Source organism: Taudactylus pleione, unplaced genomic scaffold, assembly GCF_031769625.1.
Source record: "Taudactylus pleione unplaced genomic scaffold, aTauple2 ptg000026l, whole genome shotgun sequence".
Lineage (NCBI taxonomy): Eukaryota > Metazoa > Chordata > Amphibia > Anura > Myobatrachidae > Taudactylus > Taudactylus pleione.
Window position 1 is genome coordinate 39061510 of NW_028284428.1, and position 13907 is coordinate 39075416.

The 13907-nt window shown below is 42.5% G+C and overlaps 1 protein-coding gene across 4 annotated transcripts in view; it reads right to left on the bottom strand.

The window, feature by feature from the left end:
• The window catches only part of BCOR (BCL6 corepressor), a 162108-nt gene that overhangs the window by 23058 nt on the left and 125143 nt on the right, over window positions 1-13907 (bottom strand). For all 4 annotated transcript variants that reach the window (XM_088451693.1, XM_088451692.1, XM_088451694.1 and 1 more), the window contains 3 exons: window positions 6329-6460; window positions 4959-5034; window positions 678-3407 (listed from right to left, as the gene is read on the bottom strand). In XM_088451693.1, the coding sequence (XP_088307819.1) occupies window positions 678-3407; window positions 4959-5034; window positions 6329-6414 (2892 nt within the window). In that variant the 5' untranslated portion in view covers window positions 6415-6460. The remainder of the gene's footprint in view (window positions 1-677; window positions 3408-4958; window positions 5035-6328; window positions 6461-13907) is intronic.

A 13907-nucleotide genomic window follows, 5' to 3' on the forward strand; every position in this document is an offset into this window, starting at 1 on the left:
AATTAGCCAATTTGCTACAAACATAACATTGTTAGACAATCACACAAACGTTGCAGCACATTTAGCAGTAAGTGAACACAATATTAATTCAATTAAACTTCGCAGTAGCTTCTGTTCAGAAAGTATACATAGTGGGTTAGCCATGAAACAAACAAATAAAAACCCTACTGCATGCTTCACAAGTGTGTGTAGCAAGTATATTTTTCATAAGCTCATTACAGCAGTTAAAAATAAATACGCAAGTGAACATGTAGAAAATATTTAAAATAAAAATATCTAAAATTATCAGGATGTTGAGATCAAGAAACCTGAAAAATATATTGACAATTTCATTTTAGAGCTATTAGAAATGTCAAGCCATATAACTTTGGTATCTTGCATGCTTTAGAAGATGAGCAAGTTAAAAGTTTAGTAGCCAGGCGTGGTATTATTGAAGCATTTGTTCACGACCCCTGATTTACAATGAACTGTCTGTTGAAATATCTAATTTACATGCATACTAATAGTCTTTAGATATTTTTCCACTTTAGTTATGCAGTTGCTACAGCGTGGGATTGTGCATACATCATAATACGGTCAGTGTTTGCAAATTCATGTGCATCATTTAAAAATACCCTGTTCATACAGTTAGAAATGTCAGCTTTATAGAATATATATGAATGCAGAGGAACACTCACCTGCAGAGCCCTTTGCTCACGGCTTAGTTGATTGGAGTCAGCGTACAATTCGGTGGTCAGACATTTAAACCGGTCACCCACATAGCCGGAAGAATTTGCTATCCTTCTGGTTAAATTTGAGGGTCTTGTTTTCACAAGATTTCCATTTATAGTTTCAAATTCATCAGTACTATCTCTCACAACTGTCTCAGCCATTTCAGTATCTGAATGCCCATTTGCCATAAGAAGGGGCTGTGATTTTTCCTGTGGCTTGCCATAAAATCCAGCTAGTGCATCTTTACTTTGACTAGGTACCATGAAGCGGGTACATGGTTCAGCTGTAGCACAATCCATGGTTTGGCTTCCACAGACGTTATCCTGTCTAAAGTGAAATACAGGTGAGTTCTGAGTAGGTTTGGGAAGCTGAAAAGAATCATGGAAGTCATTTTTTGGATTCTCATCTCTGGATATCATAGCAGCTCTGTGTTGTATTCCTTGTTCGGGTTTCTGAAGATCATTCAGAACATGTCTTTCAGGCATGAAACCATTGAGGGTATAATTAGAATCACATTTTGTGCCTCTTTCTTCATTAGAACACAACATCTCTGTTTTAGAAGCATGTTTACTTGTTAACTGAGATGACTGGTGCGATTTCAATGCTTTATCCGAAGCAACTTCAAAAATCATTTTTGGTGTTGAATTCGATATATCCAACAGTCTGCTACCAGTTTCCTCATACCGTGGTCTCTCATGTGATCTAGAACGTCTCTCTGCTTTGTCATCTTTGTTTACATCCATTGTGGAAGGTGGTAGCAATATCGGGTGGACCATGCTCAGGGTATCTTGATAGGTCATGTAATCTCTATTGGTTGGTATGCTGTAGGGAATACCAGGTTTAGGAGCCATTGGGCCAGGAAAAAGGCTTCCATTGGGCAACAAAACAGGGTGAGGATAAACAGGAGCTTTTCCATGTAAGTGTAAAAGTGATAATGCATGGCTCTCGGAAACCTGATATGGGATAAAACTGCTTGGATATGCCAATGGAGTAGAGCAGAAGGGCTCATTCTGAGGCAAGAACATATGTGCTGGAGGCAGACTACTTTCACTCACTTTTATGGTGGATTCCAGGATAGAGGGTTTTGCTACCTTGCTGCCCTTGCAAAGTGAGCTAGCTGGTTGAACTTTTTGTTGCATAACAGATTTATTACTGTCTGCAGGACTTTTACTTTCCCCATTTGCATTTGGAGCAGGAGAAGCAGATGCTGGACGACCTGCACTAGAGAGGCATCCGGAATTGCTACTAATTACTCCTTCAGAGCTTCCCATGCGGGGACATGAGGAGCTCCTCTGCTGTGGCATAACCCTCTCTAATGCTTTGATTTTAAGTGGCATAATGATGCCACTCATGTCCTCAGTACTATTCATGCCAGGTACTACCCATGATGAAGAAGCAGTACTGATCATTTCCGGTGTAAAAATAGCACTACCACTTCCTGAAGAAGAGATGGCTTCTTTTTGAATGTCCCTAGAGCTTATTCCCAGGGTATTCCCCGACCTCCCTGAAAGTAGCATTGTTGACATGTCAGCATCACCAAGCTTTGAGGACAGATCAAGTGGCTTTTCTCCATCTTTGTGAGGTGTCTGTTTTTCTATCAAACTAGGAGACTTGCTTTCCTTTCTTTCCTTTGTATACTTTTTGGAGGGTGCATGCATCTGTGAATGATCACACTCCATCATTTTGTTAGTCTTTGTGCTACATGGTCTTAGAGGTGCGAGGTCACTGCTTACACTAGTATGTGATTTTGTGTAAGCAACAGATGTAGGTGGGGTCGAGATTTTGACAAATGACGCCTGAAAATCTGAGTAGCTATCCCCAACAGGCTGAGCAGGATGGTGAAGCCTGGGAGACGGTCTTTGAGAAGGAGCCAATAAAAGAGAGGCTTCTGGTGAAATACTGCTCGTCACAGACTTTGTACATGCAACCCTTGTCTGCTTATTGGTCTGCAGGTGTGAATATCCATGGGAATCAACAGCGGACCCAGGATTAACTCCCATTTTCCAAGGTAAGCTCTTTTCTAAACAATGCACAGTAGGAGCTGCTGATGGTGCAGATATCCTCATGGGTGGTGCCAGGGTTGATGGAATGTGAGGTGTTACATAGTGGGATGGTGGAAGGTATACAAAGCGTTCACCGTTTGGACATACAGGCGAGTAGGTCAAATGCTGTGGCAAACTGTAAGCAGACTGTTGAGGTAGAAATGCCTTATACATGTTTAATGAATACTTATTTGGTGAATCAATGAAAGGGTACATAGCCGGTGATGTATTGTCCATGTAGGGGTGTACCCATGGAATTCTTAAATAATTAGCACCATTAACACCTAGAGGACTCTGCTTGTCACTTGCTGTTCTGTCCATAACTAGTGCTTCACTTGTAGGGACAGATGTCTTCTGCAGTCCAGGTGGAGTTTTAAACAAGGAGCTAAAGCCATTGGGCTGTTTTCCATTCATGTGAGCGCTCTCCATTGTTTCGGCAGCATTTGGCTTGAACTGAAGTTCAGGATTTCGATCAGGTGCATATCCAAGGCCTGGTATTGGATTGGAAGATTCTCTGACTTTTTCTGTGCCTAGACCACATAAACTAGAGTAGACCATAACACCAGGTACCCTCAAACCTTCCTGCATAAGTCCAGTTCGGTCCATGCCAAGAGTGGTTAGGCCATCCATGCGATGCACAGCTGCAGCATCCACCTTACAATAAAGCAAAGCATAGAGACATTAACAAATGTCTTAAGTAGTGACTTTTTTTTTTAAATAAACAGCTCTCTCTCTAAATATATATATATATATATATATTATACACATTGTTTTGTAAAACTGGTGTTCAAACTGTGCGACATTCAATATAAAATGTAATTTTAATCTATACCTAAGTCACAAAAGGGCATTAAGAGGATTAATACCGCTGATACGAGTTTCACATACCTCTAGATAAATGTTGTGTGCAGAGAACAATGACCTTAAATATAATGTGCCTATGTAATTAATTATATGGATGATAATGAGATGTTCATGCATCATCTAAACTACTACTGAAAAGTACAGAGTGCACTATAAAGAGCAATTTTTAAAGTTTTATTCGCCCTGCCTACCATTTTTCCATTATCTAATATGATCAGTGCTGCATATTCTAGAATCTATACAAAATGTAGTGCAAACAATTAAGGATTAAATATATAATAAAACATCTATTAAAATGTTAAATATGCTATGAGAATTTGGGGTTTTCTATGCGTTGTTGAATTACACCTCTATTTGAGTAGCCAGAAAGAGCTGCAAACAGCTGGCACTCACATATGGTCATATAACACAGAATCAGTGTCTGATACATATACAAAGATGAGAACAAGTGTTCAAAACCAAGCAAACACAAAATATAGCAACTCAAAGTTTAATTTGCAGCATTAATGTGCTAACAAACATAAAATGAGCTTCATGTAAAAGTTACAGCTAAACACATTATATTATAGCAATTTTATTTAATGAAATTATCAATAGATATCAGAGATGAAGGTGTGATCAGGGAGAGTCCTTCATATAAAAAAGTGTGCTAGACCATGGTCCCTGACACTTAAAAGATTAAGCGGTAAATTTACTAAAATGGGAGTTCTATTTAAGAAGTGATGTAGCCCATAACAACCAGTCAGATTCTACTTCTCATTTATCTAACACCTTCTACAAGATAATACATGGAATCTGATTGGTTGCTATGGGCAACATCACTTCTTAAATAGAACTCCCATCTTAGTATATTTACCCCTAAAGGCCTGATTCGGAGATTTACGCAATGTCGATATTTATGCAGATCGAGCAATCATTTGTCATTGCGAATGCCGCTCTGCACATGCGCAGCAATTGTATTGCGATCACGCTAGCATAAAGGATTCACTCACAAAGTGAGTGACAGGTAGTCAGCATTTGGAGAAGCAGGGGGTGGCTAGGCAAACACAGGCGTGACGGGACCGTTCAAACTCCGTTTCTTGGGCATGCATAAATTAGCCATTGGTGTATGAGGCAGGTCAGACTTTACTTACAAGCTGCGTTGCTGCCCGATCTGCGTCAATGTTACCGATGATTAGGAGGTAGAACATTGTCGGATGGATATAAGAAGGCAACAGTGGGTGTGTAAGCTTTGGAAGGCACTAGCATATTTTAGCAATGGCCGTCCGTAAGAGATTGCGATTCCATTAGTGTAAATTTTGAAATCAGGCCCTAAGTTTTGACACAAGAAGAAGATCTTACCAGGCTGTGACCAAGGTGATCCTCTCTCAGTTCAAGTCTTGCTTTCTGAAGGTCACCATCATTAATTAGAATTTTCCTTTGAAGAGATGGAGAGTCTGTGAGAATGGACATTTTAAACATAGCCCTGGCCAGACTTTTATTGAACATAAAACAAATCATAATTAATGATATATCATTCACTTGAAAAAGTGCAGTAACATCACAAAAATACAAGGTAAAATATTCCAAATCTAAATAAAGACACATTTAGCTGCATTTATTTAGATTATATACTCAAAGCGGAATACACAGAGAAAATGTGTATGTACTCCTAAAGCTTGAATCTTTTAAAAATATGTTATTACAAGTTTTGGAATATTTGATACATTTTGAGATTAGCCTCTATAATAATAGAGCTAGGTGTCTTTTCTAGATTTGAGTAGCTAGATCCCTTTTTCTCTTCTATATTTGTGAAAATACATGTAATACCCCTTTCACGCTTACCTAAATCCTGGGTCGATGCGAGGTCACGTTCAAAAACTCAGGATTTAGATGTAAGTGTGTATGCAAACAACCCTGCTCTTTACCAGGGTCGGGCTGAGACCAGGGAAATTGCCAGGTTGATAGACCCGGCAGTTTCCCAGCTCTCATGTCTGAAAGGGGCATTAATGTGTGAAATTTCAGCTAAGGATGTTTCCATACAAGTTGCAGTTCAAGGGCAGGCAAACTAACAATGGATTTTTGGATCCAAAATATGTGTTGTATAATCTTTCGTTAAAGTTGTACGAACAAGTGGCCTTAAGAGTTCCATCTTACTTATATATACACGACTCCTTTGTCACTGATTTCAACACCACTATTTTTGCCATGTCCTCATAAAAGGAGTAGTTCCTCTTTGCTACCTGCAGATGTTGCTACTACTATCTACACTGGTGTAACTGAATAAGTATCAGTACTGACAAATGTGACCCTTGCGATTACAAGAAGGAGCTGTGTTTCCATAAACTAAAAATACTGGAAATGTGTGCACATACATCACCCAGCAATGGGAGTACCACTGGTGAGCATTACATATTATGCAACATCACTTGACAGACCTGCTTGATACAAATGTTTAAATGTTTCTATTGTCAGTATTAGGTTTGTATTTGCATTGTAAATGGAAACTAGTAACAGGGCTAGATGAACTGTAACGTGTTTTAACTTCTGAACGTTTGCTTGTAGTTGATGTATTTTCTGATCTCTTGCATAAACTTTTCTTACTGCACAATTCTATGCAAACGTTGTACTTGCTCCGGGAGAAACTGATCAGACGGCAACAGGGAACCTATATGCTGATTAATGAAGAAAGCTCACCAGATGCTATAATTTAGATTAATTAGGGCCATTACCTGTCTTCATTGATGCCACACATGCGGACCCTCTCATTGCTCATCCAGCTATGTACGTTCCCATAGAGGGGGGTTGCCGAAAGCATGTCGCCCCTTAATACTGCAGCCTTCCCTTTCTTCTCAATGTGTCCCCTGTGCGGAAACATTAGAAGGGGGGAATGAGGTGAGAAATTGGAAAGAGATCGGGCCGCGCTCGCAGTGTAAACAGAGACAGCAGCGATGGTATACAGGCACAGCCAGCCAGACTCGCTCCTCCCCCCCTTCCCTCGGGTAATTAATAATAAATGCTGGAGTTAGCTGCTGAGGTGGGGGAGATCAGCTTGTGCTAAACGCTAAGGGACATTCCCAGCAATAAAAAGGGTGAGAGGGGGCTATGCAAATCGAGGTCGTTTATAGGTCAAAGGAAAAGCAACTTACTAGCTGATCTCATTAACCCCCTCAACGCTGGAGCCATTTGTCACACGCAATCACATTACGATCCTTTATGTAATGCTCGCAATCCCTTTCGCAGACTCCAGGCAGCAATCACTCGACGCCATATAGCAGTTAATTGCTGTCATTATCCGACGTCTGCCCTGTACAATTAACCCTTCAGGCGCAATCCCACGACACCCCCAGGTGCTGCAAGCCCACCTCAATACTGTAACTCAACTACACGTAGATCAGCAGCACTGGTCCCACACTCTCGCGTAGTGCAGCAATATAAATAGAGCCATATCTGATCAAGGACATCCGTGCATTAGCAGGCCTATTAGTGCTGGGATTAACCCTTTACCGTCTCTCTCAGGGCTATGGAGGCAGTGAGAGCTGGGATCATTGGGCCAGGGTGTATTATGTACAGTGCGCTGCATGCCGTATCGGAGATATATATAAATAGATGGATTGGCCCTGTACGTGTCAGCAGCAGCGCTCCCTGCACGACTATAAATCACTGGCTGCCAGACGCACAGGACATCTCGCCGTGTCTCCTGATAGATGGGAATTTCTGTCTCAGCGCAGCAGTGCGCGGAGATCGTGCGGCTCCGGGGTGGCTGCTTTCTGCAGCCCGATCCCTACAACAAATGATGTGAGAGATGCAGGAACCGAGTGCTCTAACATCGCAGCTCTCTTTGCCAAGCACGTACTGTAGCTGGGGGGGAGGGGGCTTCCGAGCGGCGTCTGCTTAATCCCAAAAGCAGTTGTTCTTCAAGATCAAGACAGGCACACACACATCACAGGGGGATTTCAGCAGCTCGTACCGAGAAATCCCCCGTATAGCCGCTCCTTGCTCGCAACACAGTCTGCAATATGCACGGATAGTATTTTACACTATACTATATATAGATATATATCTACACACACATATACATTATATACACATATATACACACACACACACACATTATATATACATTATACACACAGCGGCATTATTACCACTGCACTCTACCATAGACGTGGTGCAGTATTTATCGATACCGTCCTGATAACATACAATTATCATATTCCTGCATAATGGGCAGTGTAACGCAATAATAAATAGGTTCTATAATAGTACGGGGCTGGGATAATATAGGAAGTATGCGCACATATTTGTTCAACTTTACAGTCTTTCACGCTTTTATTAAACAAATATCCAAGATAAGTCCGTCACACAGTCTCCGCATGTTTAACGTATCAAGCCCATCCAGTATTATGGGCCGTTCCCATAGGAAGGAGCGGGGGTCCATCTGAAGATAGCGTTTGTTCCTGCAAGCAACCCTTAATAAAGAATGTTACTTACAACATGCAAAACTATAGTTTCTGCATGTGTGACACCCCGATGATATACAGCCCCCCCCCCCCCCATCTATAATGACCACCAAATAAATATATACAGGCATGCCTAATAAATGAAAATGCATGTGAGTCACAGAGAAACAGATACTGTACAGGCCGGATAGACGGGATGAGGAGGAAAGGAATTAGATGAATGCATAATGATAACAATATTCACAAGTGTAGCGATCCCCGCACACGTGTCTGCACGGAGCACAGTGCAGCAGCCGCCGGCTGGAGGGAGGGAGGAAGGAAGGAAGGAGGGGTGCGGGCAGATAAATCATTAGTCGACGCTCCGAGAGCTGCACAAGGTAGCAGGTGAGAGGTGACCGGCCGTGGAAAGTCCAACTGCGGGAGACCTAGTATTTCCTGTCCGACTCCGGGCCCGCAAGCAGCCACAGCCAGGGGCCACAACATATGTCCCTAACAGGCAGTATTTCCTAGACAGACCTGCTGTGGGGGAGACACATAATAATGGTTCCCTGCATTAAGGGATCTATACAGCAACAGTGACGATGTTGCCCCGAATATAATCGGGCAACATCGTCACGATTTTTTTAAATCAATTGTTACATTTTATGAAAGCTCTTCAGCATATCTTTATGCAGGGACAGTGGTTGCGTTAACATGCTGTCCCTGCGATGTTACAGGAGGCCTTGTTCTCGGGATTTGGGACTATAGCAACACACTGCAGAGAACTAGCTGTAATTGGCATATATTACAGTGTGGCAGTGGTGGCACCCCGAGGCTGCCAGGAACTGCCGTAGAAGCAGTGCCAGTGTGCATATACATAGAGTAAGGACAAGCTAAAATAAATTAATGAACAAGGCCCCATCATATTAAACCTGCCATGAATTACAGTTGTGTTGATCTTTTAACTTTTTGTTTTTATTAAATACGAATTTAAACCCATGTGTGCCCGATATACATGGTAGCAATTCCATTTAAAGCCCCATTACATGGAGGACAAAACGGGAAGAAGTATAGGGCAGTGCTAGAATCACTCAGGGCTCTCCATAACCACAGGGATTAGCACCTTCCCCAGATGTCAGACTGTGGACACCAATGTGTCAAATCTGACACCTCATTAATACAAGAGTGTCTGCAGCCACCAAGGGGCCTATTCATCATGTTAATTATCGAGGTCCAAACGGATCCCGATAACATCCTAACACGCTGCGGCTACCGGAGCAAGTCATCATTGCTCTGGCGAAGTGGCAGCTGATGTGATATCAGCTGCCCCCACGAGCGGCTTCACTGCTCTTTTTCGGAGCAGTGAAGGGAGTACGCACACGCAACCTTCTGGTCACCAATGTGCACAAGAGCCCCGACGTCCAGCTGAAGGAGCCGGGCACGGGCGGAGGGATCCGAAAGGATCACAACCCGGACCTTCTTCCCACCATAGGGAAGAAGCGGGTTGTGATGCCATAGCATTCGCCATTTGAAGATGGCAAATGCTCCCACAGTAAAGCTCCGAAAATATGATATTTTCGGAGCTTGATGAATACTGGGCCATTCCGCAAGAGGAAGGTAAGTAGGAGATATCTGTGATATCTCCTGCTTTACCTTCTTGATGAATGGCCCGAACACTTAATTTGCACAATTGCAAAATGTGCATTTTCACCTGCTTTTGTGAAAATGAAGTGATGATGAATAGGCCCCCAAGGGAGAGGAATTCATGAAAATGCAGAAATTATTATTTATTAACAGTTTCTTATATAGCACAGCATATTCCGTTGCACTTTACAACTGGAAACAACATTAAATCAAACAAAACTGTGTAGTAACTGACAGACATAAACGGAAGAGGGTAGTAGTGGACGTATTATGAATACATTGCCACTGTCTTTCTATTATATTTGGGTTAAGGAACGCCAGGACTTTATGCATGACATAGAGAATATATGCATGACATAGAGAATATCTTGGCAGAACAGTGGAAGAATTGTTTTAATTTTTTCCCCAACTCCCATCTAACATCATTATAGAGATTATAGATCATATAGTGTTCCCGCTAGGCTGTTTCTTTGACCACACCCTCTTTTCAACAGGGCGCGCAGAAGTGCCCTATCTCTAGGTCTGGCGCCCTGCCTGCTGACGGACATATAGTGAACACTAGTATACATATTCCGGTCTAGTATTTAACAGAAAATATCTCCATCTATCATTTCTTATTGCTGCATATTGCAATAAATTATTTAATTTTTCAGCCCTATTCATTACATTTTTCTTGATGGGACAGTGTCTCAGATAAGGAAGAGCAAAAAGTAAAGAGCTTATGTTATCACTTTACTGCTGGTTTCAGGCCTGGCTTTCATACTGCGCATGCACAGTGATCAGGCTAGCGGAGGCTGCCAGGGTGGAATCCAATGAACCTTCTCCAGAAAAAACTTGCGAAAAAATAACCAAATGGATAACGCCATCTAAAGTTCATTTTCGGGGTAAAACAGCTTCTTGGAGCTTGGTAAATAGGAATCACACTGCTTTGGTATTCTACTGGTCATTAATTAATGCCCAGTGATATCTATTATTGATGGGCGTATTCATCAACACACCCCATCTGCCCCCCTGAGTACGCGACTCACCTCAAATTGTGTTGACAGATTAATTAGTATCTGTAACTTTACATAGCTGGGTCATGCACACGGAGCAGTACGGTGCAGGCTGAGGGATCTGAACAGATTCCTCTTTACAAGCCGAGCCTCCCTTGCCATAGATAGGAAGGGGCTCCAGGAACCAATGCCATATTTTAGTTTTCTGGGTGTGATGAATTAAGGTAGGTGGACTACGGACAATATTGAGGCTGCAAGTTAAGCAAGGATATAGCTCATGCATTACAGCCCTGATACTTGGATCTGCAAATGCAAGAGAATGGACCCCGATAATTAACATCCTAACTCACCGCGGCTGCCGGAGCAATTCATCATTCCTCCGGCGTGGTGGCAGCTGATGTGATATCAACTGCTCCCGTGAGCGGCTTCACTGCTCCTATTCGGAGCAGTGAATCCTTTTACTGCTCCTGTCGGAGCAGTGATGGGGGTGCGCATGCGCGACCTAAAGGTCACGCATGCGTAAAAGAACCCTGACGTCCGGCGGAAGGAGACAGACAGGGACGGAGGGATCCAAAAGGATTCCTCTTCGCAAACCGGACCTCCTTCCTATAGGGAAGGAGCGGGTTGCTATGACGGAGCATTCGCCATCTGTAGATGGCAAATGCTCCCGCAGTCAAGCTCTGAAAATATTATATTTCGGAGCTTGATGAACACTGTCCCCATACTAGTGTATGGGGACAGCGGGCCATTCCACAAAAGGAAGGTAAGTAGGAGATATCTGTGATCTCTCCTGCTTTACCTTCTTGATGAATGGCCTGATAACTTAATTTTAACAATTGCAGGTGAAAATGTGCATTTTCACCTGCTTTTGTGTAAATTAAGTGATGATAAAAGGACCCCAATAACGTACTAGAACTGTGTTTCCAGTACAAGTTCAGTAGAATTACAGGGAGGCCCCACCCCTCCCACCAAAGCACTCACTGCCTGGCCGGACACTACAACCTCTCCTATCCCCAGCTAACCCCTCACCTACCCCCCACCCCCAGGGGGACAGAGTAGTGAAGAGAAAATAACAAACAGCTAGCAAGTAAGTGAATGATGGGTCAAATATACTAGTCTATGATATCTCATCAATAACATCTTTACATTCCTGCGATTATCTCCTTTTCAGATTATGAAAAACACATATATTAAACTGCCCTCTGTACGGTGCTGCATACAACATATGGCGCCCATTAAATAAAGTTTAGTGATAAAAATAATTTCTCCAACTCTGATTATATAAATACCAGCAACAATAGTACTAGCGAAGAATTAAAACTTTGCTTAGGGACCTGAATGCCAATGCCAGTTTACAGAAACATGTTCCGAGCTAAACATTGTGCAAAGCAAGCGCACACATGCACAATGTAAAACATGTCCCACTTTGAGAACGTATAACACATATATATATATATATATTATATATATATATATACACACACACACACACACACACACACACACACACACACACACACACTCAAGGCCACAGATGCATCTATCTATAGCACACTCTAATTGCTGTGGGAGAGAGAACCCCAGAAAGGCAGCTAGGGGGTAGTATCCGTGTCGCAATAGTAATGTGTCAAGGAACAGGCTGCGTTATATTAACAGGATTATCGCTGCGCATGAATTATTCCAGGGCTAGATTTTAATTGCTCTTGGGGGAGGACTCGTTTTCTCGTGACTGCAATTTCACTTGCGTCCTACTGCTAAATGCTGGGTTAATAAGAGGAGGGGGTGTCAGGGGCAGTGGACCACTCTCAATCCAGTTTGATGCTTTAAGCCTCGCAGCGCAGAAGAATATCCGACAAAAGTGATTTTTAAAACAGATTTCTGGGACGTGGCGTTCATGTAAAAGCACGGCTTTTGTCTTACTGGCCTTTTATAGCAGCTGTTGTGTGTACCTCCCCTAAGGCTCCCTAGCACTGATCAATAGGCTAGATTACGATAAACCGATATTTCTTTTACATTGCCGTATTGTCAGGATGCAGATGCCGATTCATTGGAGGTTTCAAGCGAATTTATTATATATATATATATATATATATATATATATATATATATATACATACATACACACACACACATATACATACAGATAGATAGATAGATAGATAGATAGATAGATAGATAGATAGATAGATAGATAGATAGATAGATAGATATAGGATTTATACAGGATCCAGGGCAATGAGCCAGGAGAAGCGATCATCTTGCAGCCTGGAGGCAATCCTAAACAAGGGGGTCCAATGAGTTATAGAAAACACATTCCAACATGCCACAATCCTTTAATTTACACTAACCCAAGGGCAATCCTCTCCTCTCGTGTGCTTGGAATAAATGGCACTACGGGCCTCTAGTTTTTACACTCCATTCTATCCGCGGTGATCGTTCCCCTAGACATATACTACGTGCAAGCATGCGAGCAAGATTACAGGAACTGGGGAGTGTGAAACTCTCTCATCCCCCATAAAATGCAACTTTGATACAAATGGGAGCACTGACAATAGTTCTATGCTGTCTCCTGTCGTCTATTTTCCACCATCAGTTTATATGGCTTGTCGCCAGCAGTGCTTGCGCTGGAGAACCAGGAACCCGGTGATTTCTACCTTCGGATTAGAAATAAATTATGCGAGAAGCGCTGTGTAACCAGCCTGGCTGCCGTTTGCATTGCTAGGGCCAGTGGGGGCACATAGATGTCTGCGCGCAGTGCTCCCACTTTCCTCCCGCTGTGCCGAGACGCGATCGGAGAATTAAACAGGCTCCTATTATTATTTTACAGTCTCCGATGGAGAGAAAATAGCTGCAGCCAGCCTTCCAGTGACTCTCTCCCAGCTGTGGGCTTGCTGAGGAGACAGCCGTTTAAGATTTCAGCCTTCACCCTTTCACCACCAGATTACTAACTACAGCATAACAGCAAATCCACACGATGTGCGGAGATGCGAAAGCAGTATAGGGCGATATTGCCTTAAAGCAACCTACAGTATAACACACGCAAATAAAGTTTATAAACATGTAATAGTTTGTAATCGGATGAACAACGTTTTGTGGCGGGTCCACTAGTGGAATATGAGATAAACCACAAGTTACAGATCACCAATATTTGCATGTGTCGTGCCGGCGAACATTTTATTAATCTACAGTTTTCGGGTTGGTGAACTCTACGACATTTCAGCTAGACAGGG